We start from the raw sequence: 15,396 nt of genomic DNA, 5'->3' as shown, positions 1-15,396 counted from the left end.
TCCTGGGCTCCAGTAATCTTGCCTCAGCCTCCCCAGCTCAAATGATCCTCCCACCTCAGCCTCCCAAGTAGCTAGAACCACAGGCGTGCCAGCACACCTGGCTAATTATTTTGCTTATTTTCTGTAGAGGGTCTCACTAAGTTGCACAGGTTGGTCTTGAACTCCTGGGCTCAAGCCATCCTCCTGCCTCGGCCTCCCAAGGAGCTGGGACTATAGGCATGAGCCACCATGCGTGGCCCTTTTTTGTGTTTTTTATTTTATTTTAAGCTTCCCAGAGAGAGAATGTTGAGAACTAATCTTTCACCAAAGTATTTTTAGCTCTTTGTTCTCTGCTAGGTTAACACCTACTCGGTCTTCAAATCTCACCTCAAAGTTCACTTCCCCAGGAAACGTTTTTTCTGAATCCCTCTCCAATGGTGGACTCTCCTTGCCGTATTACATCAGCTTGTGTTTTTAGTCAAGTCTATCATTATTATTATTTTCTTTGCAGAGACGGGGGCTACGTTGCCCAGGTCTTGAATTCCTGGGCTCAAGCTATCCTCCCGCCTCAGCCTTCCAAAGTGCTGGGATTTCAGGCGTGAGCCACTGCGCTGGCTTAGTCATCTCTATTTCCCCCGCTAGACTGAGCTACCCAGGATCTAGCAGAAGCCTGGCATATGACAACACATAAATGAGAGAATGTACACATGAATAAAGAGCGTGTATGGAGAAAGTTGCCGCATTATGTAGCGCAAATTAAGGCAGACATCAGCCTGCCCAAGACGCCTCTTTGGCTCTGGCGCGAAACATCCTCCCGGGCCGGCAAGGCTGAGTCGCTACGCTCCATCGCACTAATCAGCCGGGCGCTGGGGCCGGGAAGTCGGGGCCAAGCCATCATCTTTCGAGGAGGCCGGCGCTGTGCGCCCTCCAGTCGAGCGGGGGCGCTGTGGAAGAGCGGCAGCTTCCGGTCGGCTTTTCTCTTCCTTCGGCTGCCGGCGCCAGCACGTCCTGTTTTCGTTGGCCGCGCTGGGATGGCCGCCGCCGGTGTAGCAGTCGCTAGTGCTTAGCGCGGATCTTTGCCGGGCGCTGAGGGCAGCGCAGTCTCCTTGTTTGTCCCGTTCGCCTGCGCGTGGTACTCAAGGGCACCAGCATTCCCGCGGTCGGCAGCATGGGTCGGGAGTCACGGTGAGGCAGAGCACCGAGCGGGCTAGCGGGCGAACGGCTTCTTGGGGTCGTGAGAAGAGGCGGGAGTTGAGGTGGCCGCCCGGCCAGGCCTGGCGCGGCCCCACGTGCGGCCAACGCTGCCCCGCGGGCATTGGAAGGGCTGGGGGACCTCGGCTGAGGGAATGGTTGTGCTTGGGCCAGCGACGGCTTCTCCTGGACTACTATCAGAAGGTTCGAAACCCTGGAGCGGGAACAACCCTCCAGGACGTTAGTGATTGGGCACCACATCCCGCCACTTCAAGGGAGCCTGCCCTGATTACTTCAGTTAGAAGTAATCCCAGTTGGATTGCTTATTACTTCGCATTTCCAACGTTTCCTCGACTCCCATCATTCTATATTTTAGTTCTTTGTGCGCTTATGGTCTTTTCCCAAGTTACATGAAAGTAGCTTGTGGGCAGACATTCTTACCGCATCGACAGCACTGTACACGACTAGGCTTTTACTGGGCTACGATAAATACTTGTTGCGTGGGCATTTACTTCGCAAATAGATTTCGTATTTCTTTGTTACCTGCTTTTCTGTCCTTTGAAGTTATGGACTGTGAGCTCTTATTAGAACTATGAGATCTCATCACAACTTTAGATTGTTGATAGATTGTTAGGAACCTTGAGAATTTTATGTTAAAAATGACTATTTGCTATGTATTTAGCAATGAGTGAGAGATATTTTATGTGTAGGAACAATGAAGGCTTTTGTTTTTAATGCTAACAGTTCTTTGTTGAGGTAAAATTAACAGTCAGGGAAATGGACAAAACGTAAGGGTAAAACTTGATGAAATTTAGCAAGTATGTAAACCGTGTAATCACCTGGATGAAGATAAAGAATATTTCTTTAACTACAGAAAATTCCTGTAACGGTGTTTTAAATCTCTTGAAGGCTGCCCAGTCCAGAAATCTGGAAGTGATATTTATTTGACTCGTTTTTTCTCTCTCACTACCCACAGCCTGTTAGTTTCTACATCCTTTCCCCATTCTGGCTGTCCCTGACTTAATTGAGGCCCTAATTGTTTATTGTCCAGACTACTACACCTGTTTTAAATTGATTATTCTCTGAATTGATTGTCTTCCTTTGTTGCTCTCCTAATTGTTAGATCCCTCACACTACAGCCAGAGTGCCACTTCTGAAGTAGAGATAAGAACATGTCATGCCCCTGACTTAGTCTCCATTGGTTCCTACTGCTTCCAAGATGAAATTTAAACTCTATGACAGCCTTCAAGGCCCTTCACAAGAAGATGCATTCTAGCCCTTCAGCCTTCTCCTTTACCTCTCTGCTGTGCATGGCCTGTGCTCTAGGTTTGTTCAGGGAATCATGAAAGGCCCAGAGGTGGGAAGGCTCAGGGTGTTAGAGAAATAGCTAAAAAGCCCATTTTTTCTACATATGTAGGTTTCATGAAGGGTTTTTATCTTTTTTGAGAAGTAGGAGGTGGGTCCTGAATAGGACTTGGGTCCAGAAGGTGGGTGGATTGTAGATTTTGAAGATAGCAATTTGTTTGTGAACCTTTGAAGATTTTGAGTAAAAAGGGTGTAACAGAATCAGAATTCTCCTTAGCAGCAATGAGTAAGATTTAATGGAAAAGGGAATAGAAACAGAAAGACCACAGTCTTTAAGAATCTCCTAGGTAGATAAGTCTGATATAGAATAGTGATAGTTGGAACTCTGTGGAGGTGATATAATGTGAAGGGAATTACAGAGGTGAAATTGGTATTACTTGGTGTTTTTTTTTGTTTTTTGAGACAGGGACTTGCTCTGTCGCCCAGGCTGGAGTGCATTGAAACAATCTTGGCTCACTGCAACCTACGTTTCCTAGGTTCAAGAGATCCTCCTACCTCAGCCTCCCGAGTAGCTGGAACTACAAGCGTGTGCCACCACACTGCTAATTTTTGTATTTTTTTGTAGAGACAGGGTTTCACCATGTTGCCCAGGCTGGTCTCAACTCCTGAGCTCAAGCTCTCTGCCCACCTCGGCCTCCCAAAGTGCTGGGATTACAGGCATGAGCTGCTGTGCTCAGCCATTTGGTGTTTTATTTATTGTATCGAATGAGAGCAAGAGAAAAATATTTACAACTAATGTTTTGAGCCTAGTGACCAGAAGTTGGTATGATTAATGGTTTGGGGAGGGAAGCGTAACAAGTTTGGGTTTCTACAAGTTGAACTTGAGGTGCTTGAAAGATAATTAGGTGCACTCATCTCCTAGTGATCTTATTTATATAGCTTTAAATAAATAGCCTTTGTACACTGATGGCTGTCCAGTTTATATTTCTAGAGAAACCTCTTCCTTGAACTCCAGGCTAATATTTCAACTACATACTATGTATCTCCACTTGGATACCTAATATTCTGATCCACCTTCTCCCTGGATCTATTTCTCCCTCAGCCTTCCCATCTTAGTAAATGGCAACTGAGTGATTTCTCTCTTGCTGTCACACTTGACATTTAATTCATCATTAAATCCCATCAGTGCTAGCTTCAAGATATCCAGATTTTGATACTTCTCAAAATCTTTCCACCTTCCATTTTGATCTATGCCACCACTATTTCGTGCCTGGATGATTGCTGTAGTGCTGGTGTTTGCTAATCCTACCTATTCTCCTTTTGTCCTTGCTTCCCTTTGTTCGGTTTGTTCTTCTCTCAGCAGCCAGAAAAAGACTTTAAAAACATTAGGCCAGGTGCAGTGGCTCATGCCTGTAATCCCAGCATTTTGGGATTACATTAAGTGGGAGGATTGCTTGAGCCCAGGAGTTCAAGACCATCCTGAGCAGCATAGCAAGACTCCATCTCTACAAAAAAAAAAAAAAAAAAAAAAAAAAAAAGGTGGCCATAGTGGCACACACTTTTATGCTTTTGGTGCCAGCTACTTGGGAGGCTGAGGTGGGAGGATGCTTGAGGCCGGGAGATTAAGACAATCCTGAGCAACATGGTGAGACACCATCTCTACAAAAAAAAAAAAAAAAGTGGGTGTGGTGGTGTGTGCCTTTAGTCTCAGCTACTCTGGAGGTTGAGGTGGAAGGATTGCTAGGGCCCAGGAGGTTGAAGTTATAGTGAGTGGCAATCGAGCTGCCGCATTCCAGCCTGGGTGACAGAGTGAGACCTTGTCTGTCACCCAGGCTGGAATGAAATAAATAAAATAAAAATGAAAAGAAATAAATAAAAATAAAAAGGCTGAGCCGGGCGCGGTGGCTCAAGCCTGTAATCCCAGCACTTTGGGAGGCTGAGACGGGCGGATCACAAGGTCAGGAGATCGAGACCATCCTGGCTAACACGGTGAAACCCCGTCTCTACTAAAAAATACAAAAAGCTAGCCGGGCGAGGTGGCGGGCGCCTGTAGTCCCAGCTACTCGGGAGGCTGAGGCAGGAGAATGGCGTGAACCCGGGAGGCGGAGCTTGCAGTGAGCTGAGATCTGGCCACTGCACTCCAGCCCGGGTGACAGAGCGAGACTCCGTCTCAAAAAAAAAAAAAAAAAATAAAAAAAAATAAAAAAATAAAAAAATAAAAAGGCTGCATGCGGTGGCTCATGGCCTGTAATCCCAGCACTTTGGGAGGCTGAGGCGGGGGGATCACTTGAAGTCAGGAGTTCCAGACCAGCCTGACCAACGTGGTGAAACTGCCTCCTCTACTAAAAATACAAAATTGGCCAGTGTGGTGGTGTAGGCCTGTAATCCCAGCGGCTTGGGAGGCTGAGGCAGGAGGATCGTTTGAACCCGGGAGGCAGAGGTTGCAGTGAACTGAGATAGTGCCATTGCATTCCAGCCTGGGCATCAGAGTTTTTTATTTTAAAAAAATAAAATAAAATAAAAAATAAAAATAATTAGCTGAGTGTGGTGACGCCTGCTTGTAGTTCCACCTTCTTGGGAGGCTGAAGTGGGAGGATTGCTTGAGCCCTGGAGGGTTGAAGTTGCAGTGAGCTGTAATCATACCACTTCACTCCATCCTGGTTAACAGAGTGGGGCCTGTTTCTAAAAATAAAAATAGGGCCGAGTGCGGTGGCTCACGCCTGTAATCCCAGCACTTTGGGAGGCCGAGACGGGCGGATCATGAGGTCAGGAGATCGAGACCATCCTGGCTAACACGGTGAAACCCCGTCTCTACTAAAAAATACAAAAAACTAGCCAGGCGAGGTGGCGGGTGCCTGTAGTCCCAGCTACTCGGGAGGCTGAGGCAGGAGAATGGCGTGAACCCGGGAGGTGGAGCTTGCAGTGAGCTGAGATCCGCCCACTGCACTCCAGACTGTACGACAGAGCGAGACTCCGTCTCAAAAAAATAAAAAAATAAAAATAAAAACAAAAACATTAACAAGGTTGTGTCACTCCTCTGCTTAAAGTCTTCCAGTAGATTTTCATCTTGGTGTAAGAGACAGAGTCCTTCTATAATGGCCAGTAAGGCCTTCCAGGTTTGGCTTGCCTGCTGTTTTTCTGACCTCATCTTATGGCACACTCTGTTACTCTTTTAACACTAGCCGCAACTGGCATCCTTGCTGTTCCTTGAACGCACCAGTCAAGCTTCCTCTTTAGGGACTTTGCATTTGTTCCTTTTGCATGGAAAATTCCCTGTGTATGTTCATGGCTCCTTTATTTCCTCCAAGCCTCTATAACAAATGTCATATTTATATTGTATGTAAACCTATTTTATACAGTGTTTGTTTCTTCACTTGTCTGCCGTCTTTTCCTTTACCAGAATGTAAGCTGCCTGGAGCTCAAAGGCAGGAGCTTGGTTTGTTTTGTTCACTGTCCTTGCCTCTCTTTCAAGACAGATTTTCCATCTCTACGTGTGCCTGTGCTGAAGCAGAAGGGTTCATTTTTTTCCCTCATAATTTTAGAAAAATTCATAAAAAGTTCTGTGAGTGTTAAATTTGTCTGCTGAAATTATTTTTAGAAAAAATGTAATGAAATATAATAGAAGCTAACGGTGTTTGCTGACCTAAATCTTTGACTTACTGTTCTAGCCACTATCGAAAACGATCGGCATCACGGGGTCGCTCTGGAAGTCGGTCTAGAAGTCGCTCACCCTCAGACAAAAGAAGTAAACGTGGAGATGACAGGCGATCTAGAAGCAGAGATAGAGATAGGAGGAGAGAGAGGTCTCGTAGCAGGGATAAAAGAAGATCTCGGTCAAGGGACAGGAAGCGTCTGAGGTAAGACATTAATTAATTTCCGAAGGACTAGTGATAAATTGGGCCGTCTCAGCTATAGCAGGCTTCTTCAAAAGTGTGTTTTCAACGCCCTTTTCTTTATCCCCAACTTGCTTGATTAGACCCAGAGGGCTGTGCCTACAAAGACTCTATCAAACAGTGTTTTATTTTATTATTTTTTACATCTTTTTTGAGACAGAGCCTCACTCTGTTGCCCAGACTGGAGTGCAGTGGTATGATCTCAGCTCACTGCAACCTCTACTTCCCGGGTTCCAGTGATTCTCATGCCTAAGCCTCCCAAGTAGCTGTGATTACCGATGTGCACCACCACGACTGGCTAATTTTTGTGTTTTTAGAAGAGACGGTGTTTTGCCATGTTGGCCAGGATGCTCTTGATCTCCTGGCCTCATGTGATCCTCCCACCTTGGCCTCCCAAAGTGCTGAGATTACATGTGTGAGCCACCGTGTCCAGCCATCAAACAGTATTTTTAGTTTGGAGACTTTAGGCTGTATTTCCTGTAACCCAAAGATATCCCTTGAAGCCCTCCGAGGGATGTACAAAATGAAGTAAAAAGTAAAGTACTAAGTTATATGCAAGGGGGTTCTATTCCAGTTCTGCTCCAGGAGAGCTGACCAAGGTGTTAATTTTGCTTTCCTTTTTTTTTTTTTTTTTTTGCCACCCTTGTGGAAATTTGTAAAATTTCCTTCCTCTCTCCCTCCTTCCCTCCCTCCCTTCCTCCATCCCTCTCGCCCTATCTCCTTCCCTTCCTCTCCCTCCCTCCTTTCTCCCTCTCTCTCTCTTTCTCTTCTTCCATTTGCTGAACAGTGTGTTTAGAGCAGCCTCTAAAGCAGACAGAAAAAGGAAACAAAGCAGACTCTCTCCAAGCCTCTTAAACTATTTTAATGAGCTGTCATAGATTTAAACTAAAGAGGCCGGGCGCGGTGGCTCAAGCCTGTAATCCCAGCACTTTGGGAGGCCGAGACGGGCGGATCACGAGGTCGGGAGATCGAGACCATCCTGGCTAACACGGTGAAACCCCGTCTCTACTAAAAAAATACAAAAAACTAGCCGGGCGAGGTGGCGGGCGCCTGTAGTCCCAGCTACTCGGGAGGCTGAGGCAGGAGAATGGCGTGAACCCGGGAGGCGGAGCTTGCAGTGAGCTGAGATCCGGCCACTGCACTCCAGCCTGGGCAACAGAGCGAGACTCTGTCTCCAAAAAAAAAAAAAAAAAAAAAAAAAAAAAAAAAAAAAAAAAAAAGATTTAAACTAAAGAGCGCCTTAATCTTTATTTATTTATTTATTTAGAGACAGAATTTCACTTTGTCACCCAGTCTGGAGTGCAGTGGCGCGATCTTGGCTCACTGCAACCTCTGCCTCCCCGGTTCAAGTGATTCTCGTGCCTCAGCCTCTTGAGTAGCTGGGATTATAGGCATACTCCATGACGCCCAGATAATTTTTGTATTTTTAATAGTGGCAAAGTTGGCCAAGCATGGTGGCTTACGTCTGTAATCTCAGCCCTTTGGGAGGCTGAGGTGGGTGAATCACAAGGTCAGGAGTTTGAGACCAGCCTGGCCAACATGGTGAAATCCCGTCTCTACTGAAAAAAAAAAAAAAAAAAAGAGTTAGCCAGGTGTGGTGGTGCATGCCTGTAATCCCAGCTACTTGGGGAGGCTGAGGCAGGAGAATCACTTGAACCCCGTGGGGGTGGAGTTGCGGTGAGCAGAGATCATGCCATTCATTGCACTCTAACCTGGGCAACAAAAGCAAAATTCTGTCTCAAAAAAAAAAAAAAAATTAGCCGGCATGTTGGTGCATACCTGTATTCCCAGCCGCTCGGGAGACTGAGGCAGGATACTTGCTTGAACCCGGGAAGCGGAGGTGCAGTGAGCCGAGATGGTGCCACCGTACTCCAGCCTGGGCGACAGATCAGGACTCCATCTCATAACAGAAAAATAGAAAGTAATCTTCTGTACACACCACACCCAGCCAATTAAAAACAGCTTTTCATAGAGATGGGGGTCTTAACTGTGTTGCTAGTGGCCTCCCAAAAGGTTGGGACTACAGGTATGAGATACCATACCTTGCCCAGTTTCTCATTAAAATAGGAAAGGAAGACAAGGTTGTGTTGTGAGTGGATCACAGAAAGAATTTAACTTCATCCTTTTCAGACATTGGAGTACATTGGTATTACATAGGATTCAAGGAAAAAATTCTCACGTGACAATGTGGGTAGTGCTAACTAATTCATTTTCACATTTTGTGGTCCTAGGACAATTTCACACAATTCAAGTACTTAAGTGAAAATGGTTATTTAACATTTGGTCTTTGACTTTTTGGTGTGAAAGTAGAATCATAAGATTTTAGAGCAAGAAGGATTTCAAAGATGTCAAGTGAAGTCTCCATATTTTATAGATGATGAAACTCAGACCCAGAAAGTTGGAGATCTGACCTGTATCATGTCATTAGTTACCAGGAGTAGCAGGATAGAAATTCTTGCCTCTTCATCTTCAGATCAGTGATCTTTTAGTAGCCCCATTATGCCCATCCTTATACTTAGGTTTAGGCTATCTGAAACTAGATATTCTATCTTAGACCATCAATTTTAAATCGATGTTAATTACAGATTTATTATGTTTTTTCACAAACATCTTTATGAAATTAGTATTCTCTGGCCTGGCATGGTGGCTCATGCCTGTAATCCCAGCACTTGGGGAGGCCGAGGCAGGCAGATCACCTGATGGGAGTTCGAGACCAGCCTGACCAACATAGAGAAAGCCCATCTCTAAAAATACAAAATTGGCTGGACATGGTGGCACATGCCTGTAATCCCAGCTGCTCAGGAGGCTGAGGCAGGAGAATCGCTTTAACCCAGGAGACAGAGGTTGTGGCGAGCCGAGATCGTGCCATTGCACTCCAGCCTGGGCAACAAGAGTGAAACTCTGTCTCCAAAAAAAAAAAAAAAAAATTAGCCTGGCATGGTGGTGCAGATCTGTAATCCCAGCTACTGGGGAGACTGAGGCAGGAGAATCACTTGAACCTGGAAGGCAGAGGTTGCAGTGAGCTGCAATTGTGCCGCTGCAGTTGTGCCACTGCACTCCGGCCTGGGTGACAGAACTGAGACATTGTCTAAAAAAAAAAAAAAATTAGTATTCTCATTTCTTTCATTGAGCACTTGTAAGACCTGGCTTTACTTCATTGAGATCTCTGCCTTTAATGATGGTAGTAATTAAGATTCTTTCAATGTGGGACAGAATCCTGATTTGAAATAGTAACTCCATTTGGTCATAGAATAAATGAAAAGTGTTCCCCTTTCAGACGTTCCAGAAGTAGAGAGAGAGACAGAAGCCGAGAGCGAAGAAGATCTCGAAGTAGAGACAGGAGACGCTCAAGGAGTAGAAGCCGGGGCCGGCGATCCCGATCCTCCAGTCCTGGCAATAAAAGCAAGAAAATTGAGAATAGGTAATGTTATCATTGGGCTCCATCTACAATGCATATTGGGGACTGCTTCCCTTCTCTGCGCCTTTCTTTTTTTTCCTTTAAATTTATTTTTGTAGAGAATTAACTGTATTTGGCTCCTACCATGAACTGTTGGCAATGTTTTATTTTAATCGGTTATAATGTTTGTAATTCAGCTGGAAAATACTAGATTCTGTCAGTTTTAACAGTCAATACATTGTATTCTTATTTAATACATACTATTAATCGGAAATGTATTTTACAGACATCTTTGTAGAAACTCTGTCATTTTCTTTTCAGACAAGGTCTCACTCTGTTGCCCAGGCTGGAGTGAAGTGGCAAGAACATAGCTCACTAACCTCAAACTTGTAGACTCAAGCGATCCTCTCACCTAGGCCTCCAAAAGTCCTGGGATTATAGGTGTGAGCCACTCTGCCCATTCTGGAAGTTCTATTTCAGTTAAAAACAAAATATAAATTCAGAAAAAGTGAGCAAAATATAAACATACAGTTTATTAGGATTGGGCGCGGTGGCTCATGCCTGTAATCCCAGCACTTGGGGAGGTCGAGGCAGGCAGATCACGAGATCAGGAGGTCGAGACCAGCCTGGCCAACATGGTAAAACCCCATCTCTACTAAAAATACAAAAATCAGCTGGGCATGGTGGCACGTGCCTGTAATCCCAGCTACTTGGGAGGCTGAGGTGGGAGAAATGCTTGAACCAGGAGGCGGAGGTTTCAGTGAGCTGAGATGATGGCACCATTGCACTCTAGCTCTGGGCAACAGAGTAAGACTCTGTCTCAGAGAAAAAAAAAACAAAAAAACAAAAAAACATGTAGTTTATTAAGTAATTATAAAACAAATATCATATGCCCACCATCAAAGTCAAGAAATAAAACATTGTCAGTATCCCGTAAGTCCTCCATTTATCTTCTCTGACCTAACTCTCTACCTGCTAGGTGAAACCACTGCTGACTTTTGTGCTAGTAATTTTCTTCATTTCCTTATAGTTTTACAACTGCGTTTGCATCTGGAAAAAAAATTTAGATTTATATTTTCTTTTTATCTTTACATGAATGGAGTCATGTGTTCATATGTGTCTTTGCTCAACATTGTTTGAGATTCACATGTTACAGCAGTAGTTCATTTTCGTTGCTGAGTAGTATTCTGTGGTATAAACATCCCATAATTTATCCATTCTGCTGAAAATGGATGTTTGTTTTAACCTTTGGGCTATTAGCTTTTGTTTTTTTTTTTTTTGAGACGGAGTCTCGCTGTGTCTCCCAGGCTGGAGTGCAGTGGCGTGATCTTGGCTCACTGCAAGCTCCGCCTCCCGAGTTCATGCCATTCTCCCGCCTCAGCCTCCCAAGTAGCTGAGACTACAGGCGCCCGCCACCACGCCCGGCTAGTTTTTTGTATTTTTAGTAGAGACGGGGTTTCACCATGTTAGCCAGGATAGTCTCGATCTCCTGACTTCGTGATCCACCCGCCTCGGCCTCCCAAAGTGCTGGGATTACAGGCTTGAGCCACCGCGCCCGGCCTGGGCTATTAGCTTTTGTGTGTGTATCTCTTGGTATATATGCACATAACTTTTTCCTAGTGTGCATTTCTAGAAGTGAAAGTGCTTGGTTGTAGAATAAACATAGCTTTATTTTTAGTAGTTAATCTCAAATTGCTTTTCAAAGAGTTTGTACTAATGATACTTGTACTATCAGTGGGTGAGAATGCTGTTATCCCATGCCCTTTTCAGTATTTGGAATTGTCAGTCCTTTAAATTTTTGCCAACTGGACACATGTGTAATAATAATATTGTTATTGTTTCAGTTTGCATTTCCGTGATTAATAATGAAGTTGAAGTTGAATACTTTTTTTTTTTTGGAGACAGAGTCTCACTCTGTCGCCCAGGCTGGAGTGCAGAGGCACAATCTCAGTTCACTGCAAGCTCTGCCTGTGGGGTTCAAGCAATTTTCCTGCCTCAGCCTCCCAAGTAGCTGGGATTGCAGGTTCCCGCCACCATGCCAAGCTAATTTTTGTATTTTTAGTGGAGATAGGATTTTGGCATGTTTGCCGAACTGATCTGGAACTCCTGACCTGAAGTGATCTGCCCACCTCGGCCTCCCAAAGTGCTGGGATTACAGGCGTGAGCCACCGCGCCCAGCCAAGACTTGTCTTAAAAGTTACAGAAATTAGGCTGGGTGCGGTGGCTCATGCCTGTAATCCCAGCACTTTGGGAGGCCGAGGTGGGCGGATCACCTGAGGTCGGGAGTTCGTGACCAGCCTGACCAATGTGGAGAAACCCCATTTCTACTAAAAATACAAAATTAGCTGGGCGTGGTGATATGCCTGTAATCCCAGCTACTCAGGAGACTAAGGCAGGAGAATAGCTTGAAACCAGGAGGTGGAGGTTGCAGTGAGCCAAGATCGTGCCATTGCACTCCAGCCTGCGCAACAAGAGTGAAACTCCTTCTCAAAAAAAAAAAAAAAAAAACCAAAAAATTACAGAAATTAAGACAATGTGCAATTTGTGTAGCAGTGGACAAACAGATTAGTGAACCATGTAAAGAGCCCAGAAACACATCCATACACATGGTAATTTGATTAGGTGACAGAGGTGGTGCTGTAATAAGTGGAGAATTTTTTTTTTTTTTTTTTTGAGACAAAGTCTCATTCTGTTGCCCAGGCTGGAATGTAATGGTGCAATCTCGGCTCACTGCAACCTCCGCCTTGTGGGTTCAAGCAATTCTCCTGCCTCAGCCTCCTGAGTAGCTGGGACTTACAGGCGTGTGCCAACATGCCCGGCTAATTTTTTTTATTTTTTAGTAGAGATGGGGTTTCACTGTGTTAGCCAGAATGGTCTCGATCTCCTGACCTTATGATCCACCCGCCTCGGCCTTCCAAAGTGCTAGGATTACAGGCGTGAGCCACCAAGCCTGGCCAGAAAATTAAAAAAATTTTTCTAGGGATATCTAGTATCCTTTTATGAAATAAGACTGCCTACCGTATTTTGTGAACAAAAAGCAATTCCAAGCAAAGACCAAATTAGATGGCAAAATTCTAAACCTTTTAAAAGTTTGTACTAGAGAGTATCTTCTTCACCTCTAGGTATCTTACATCAAATCTGGAAGGATTTCTAAACTACTTTAAAAAGCACCAGTTATAAAGGAGAAAAAAGATGGACTAATTTGATTACATTAAAATTAAGAAATTTTATTCGTTTTGAGATGCCGTAAGTTGGGGTGCATAAACAAGTTGGGTTTATTCCAAGGATGGCAGGTTATTTTAACATTAGAAAATCATTAGAAGGCCAAGTGAAGTGGCTCACGCCTGTAATCCCAGCACTTTGGGAGGCCGAGGCGGGTGGATCACAAGGTCAGGAGTTTGAGACCAGCCTGACCAACATGGTGAAACCTCATCTTTACTAAAAATAAAAAATTATTTATTTTTTTATTTATAGTAAAATAAAAAAAAATTTTACTAAAAATAAAAAATTAGCCAGGTGTGGGATCACAGGTGGCGCACACCTGTGATCCCAGCTACTCGGGAGGCTGAGGCAGGAGAATCGCTTGAAACCGGGAGGCAGAGATTTCAGTGAGCCGAGATTGTGCCACTGTACTTCAGGCTGGCCGACAGAGAGACTCCGTCTCAAGCCCCCAAAAATCATTAGAACATGAGAACATTCAAAATGCGTGTCCCTTGGGATTTTAAAATCATATAAATTATCTTTTTTTTTTTTTTTTTTTTTTTTTTTTTTTTGAGACATCTTGCTCTGTAGAGTGCAGTGGCATCTCAGCTCACTGCAAGCTGCCTCCCGGGTTTAGGCCATTCTTGCCTCAGCCTCCGATTTAGTTTTTTGTAAGTAGAGACGGGGTTTCACGGTGTTAGCCAGGATGGTCTCGATCTCCTGACCTATCCGCCCGTTTCTCGGCCTCCCAAAGTGCTGGGATTACAGGCTTGAGCCACCGCGCCCGGCCAAATTATCTTGCAGAATATAGGTCTGTTTCTTCATTTATCACATTTTAACTATCCTACCTAAATTTTGTTGTTTGTATATAGTATGTTCAAGTATTTAGTAATGTTTCCCATTTGTGTCATGGGATTAATCATGGAATTAATTTTTTTCATTATATTTTCTTTCTTTTTTTTTTTTGAGATGGAGTCTTGCTCATCGCCCCAGGCTGGCGTGCAGTGGCACGATCTTGGCTCACTGCAAGCTCCGCCTCCCAGGTTCACGCCATTTTCCTGCCTCAGCCTCTCGAGTAGCTGGGACTACAGGCGCCCACCACCACGCCTGGCTAATTTTTTGTATTTTTAGCAGAGATGGGGTTTCACCATGTTAGCCAGGATGGTCTCCATAGCCTGACCTTGTGGTCCGCCCACCTTGGCCTCCCAAAGTGCTGGGATTACAGGTGTGAGCCACCGTGCCCGGCCCATTATATTTTCAAGTTTGTGTTTTTTTTTTTTTTTGTTTGTTTTTTTTTTTGAAACAGATTGTCGCTCTGTCGCCCAGGCTGGAGTGCAGTGGTGCGATCTCGGCTCACTGCAAATGCCACCTCCTGGGTTCATGCCATTCTTCTGCTTCAGCCTCCTGAGTTGCTGGGACTGCAGGTGCCCGCCACAACGCCCAGCTAATTTTTTTTTTTTTTTTTTTTTTTTTTTGAGACGGAGTCTCGCCCTGTCGCCCAGGCTGGAGTGCAGTGGCCGGATCTCAGCTCACTGCAACCTCCGCCTTCCGGGTTCAAGCAATTCTCCTGCCTTGGCCTCCCACCCCCAAATAGCTGGGATTACAGGCTCCTGTCACCAAGCCTGGCTAATTTTTGTATTTTTAGTAGAGACAGGGTTTCACCATGTTGGTCAGACTGGTCTAGAACTCCTGACCTCATGTGATCCACCTGCCTGGACCTCCCAAAGGGCTGGGATTACAGGCGTGAGCCACCGCGCCCTGCCGAGATGGGGTTTCACCATGTTGACCAGGATGGTTTCAATCTCCTGACCTCGTGATCTGCCTGCCTCGGCCTCTCAAAGTGCTGGGATTACGGGCGTGAGCCACTGTGCCTGGCCTCCAGGTGTTTATTAATGGAATATGAAACACAGTAGACTCTTAGAAGTTTATTTTTTACCTAAATAGTGGAATACAAATCTAGTAAGTGTACTTATGTATTTTTTGTTTTAATTTAATAGAGATGACATCTCACTATATTATCCTGGCTGGTCTCGAACTCCTGGGCTCAAATGATCTTCCTGCCTTGGCCTCCCAAAATGCTGACATTACAGGCATGAGCCACTATGTCTGACCTATGTCTTTTTTTTTTTTTTTTTGAAGAGACAGGGTCTCACTTTGTCACCCAAGCTGGAGTGCAGTGATGGGATCATAACTAACTGCAGCCTCGAACTACTGGGCTCAAGTAATCGTCTTGTCTCTGCCTCCTCAGTAGGTAGGGCTGCAGGTGCACACCACTATACCGAGCTAATTCTTAGAATTTTTTGGAAAGATTGGATCTTGTTATGTTGCCCTGGCTGATCTCTTTAACTCCTGTTTTCAATTGATCCTCCTGCCTTGGCCTCCCAAAGCATTGGGAATGTAAGTGTGAACTACCTCACCCCACCTGTAAAA

The 15,396-nt window shown here is 44.9% G+C and overlaps 3 protein-coding genes across 3 annotated transcripts in view; 1 reads left to right on the top strand and 2 right to left on the bottom strand.

The window, feature by feature from the left end:
- Nucleotides 1–15,396, bottom strand: part of SAR1B (secretion associated Ras related GTPase 1B) — a 1,003,791-nt gene that overhangs the window by 156,930 nt on the left and 831,465 nt on the right. The gene's annotated exons all lie outside the window — the stretch shown is intronic.
- Nucleotides 1–15,396, bottom strand: part of CDKN2AIPNL (CDKN2A interacting protein N-terminal like) — a 413,846-nt gene that overhangs the window by 359,380 nt on the left and 39,070 nt on the right. The window lies entirely within an intron of this gene.
- The window catches only part of DDX46 (DEAD-box helicase 46), a 75,955-nt gene continuing 61,561 nt past the window's right edge, over nucleotides 1,003–15,396 (top strand). The window contains exons 1-3 of the mRNA XM_050792753.1: nucleotides 1,003–1,164; nucleotides 6,144–6,332; nucleotides 9,646–9,789. Of these exons, the coding sequence (XP_050648710.1) occupies nucleotides 1,148–1,164; nucleotides 6,144–6,332; nucleotides 9,646–9,789 (350 nt within the window). The 5' untranslated portion in view covers nucleotides 1,003–1,147. The remainder of the gene's footprint in view (nucleotides 1,165–6,143; nucleotides 6,333–9,645; nucleotides 9,790–15,396) is intronic.

This window comes from Macaca thibetana, chromosome 6, assembly GCF_024542745.1.
Source record: "Macaca thibetana thibetana isolate TM-01 chromosome 6, ASM2454274v1, whole genome shotgun sequence".
Classification (NCBI taxonomy): domain Eukaryota; kingdom Metazoa; phylum Chordata; class Mammalia; order Primates; family Cercopithecidae; genus Macaca; species Macaca thibetana.
This window is presented reverse-complemented; position numbering and strand designations above follow the sequence as displayed.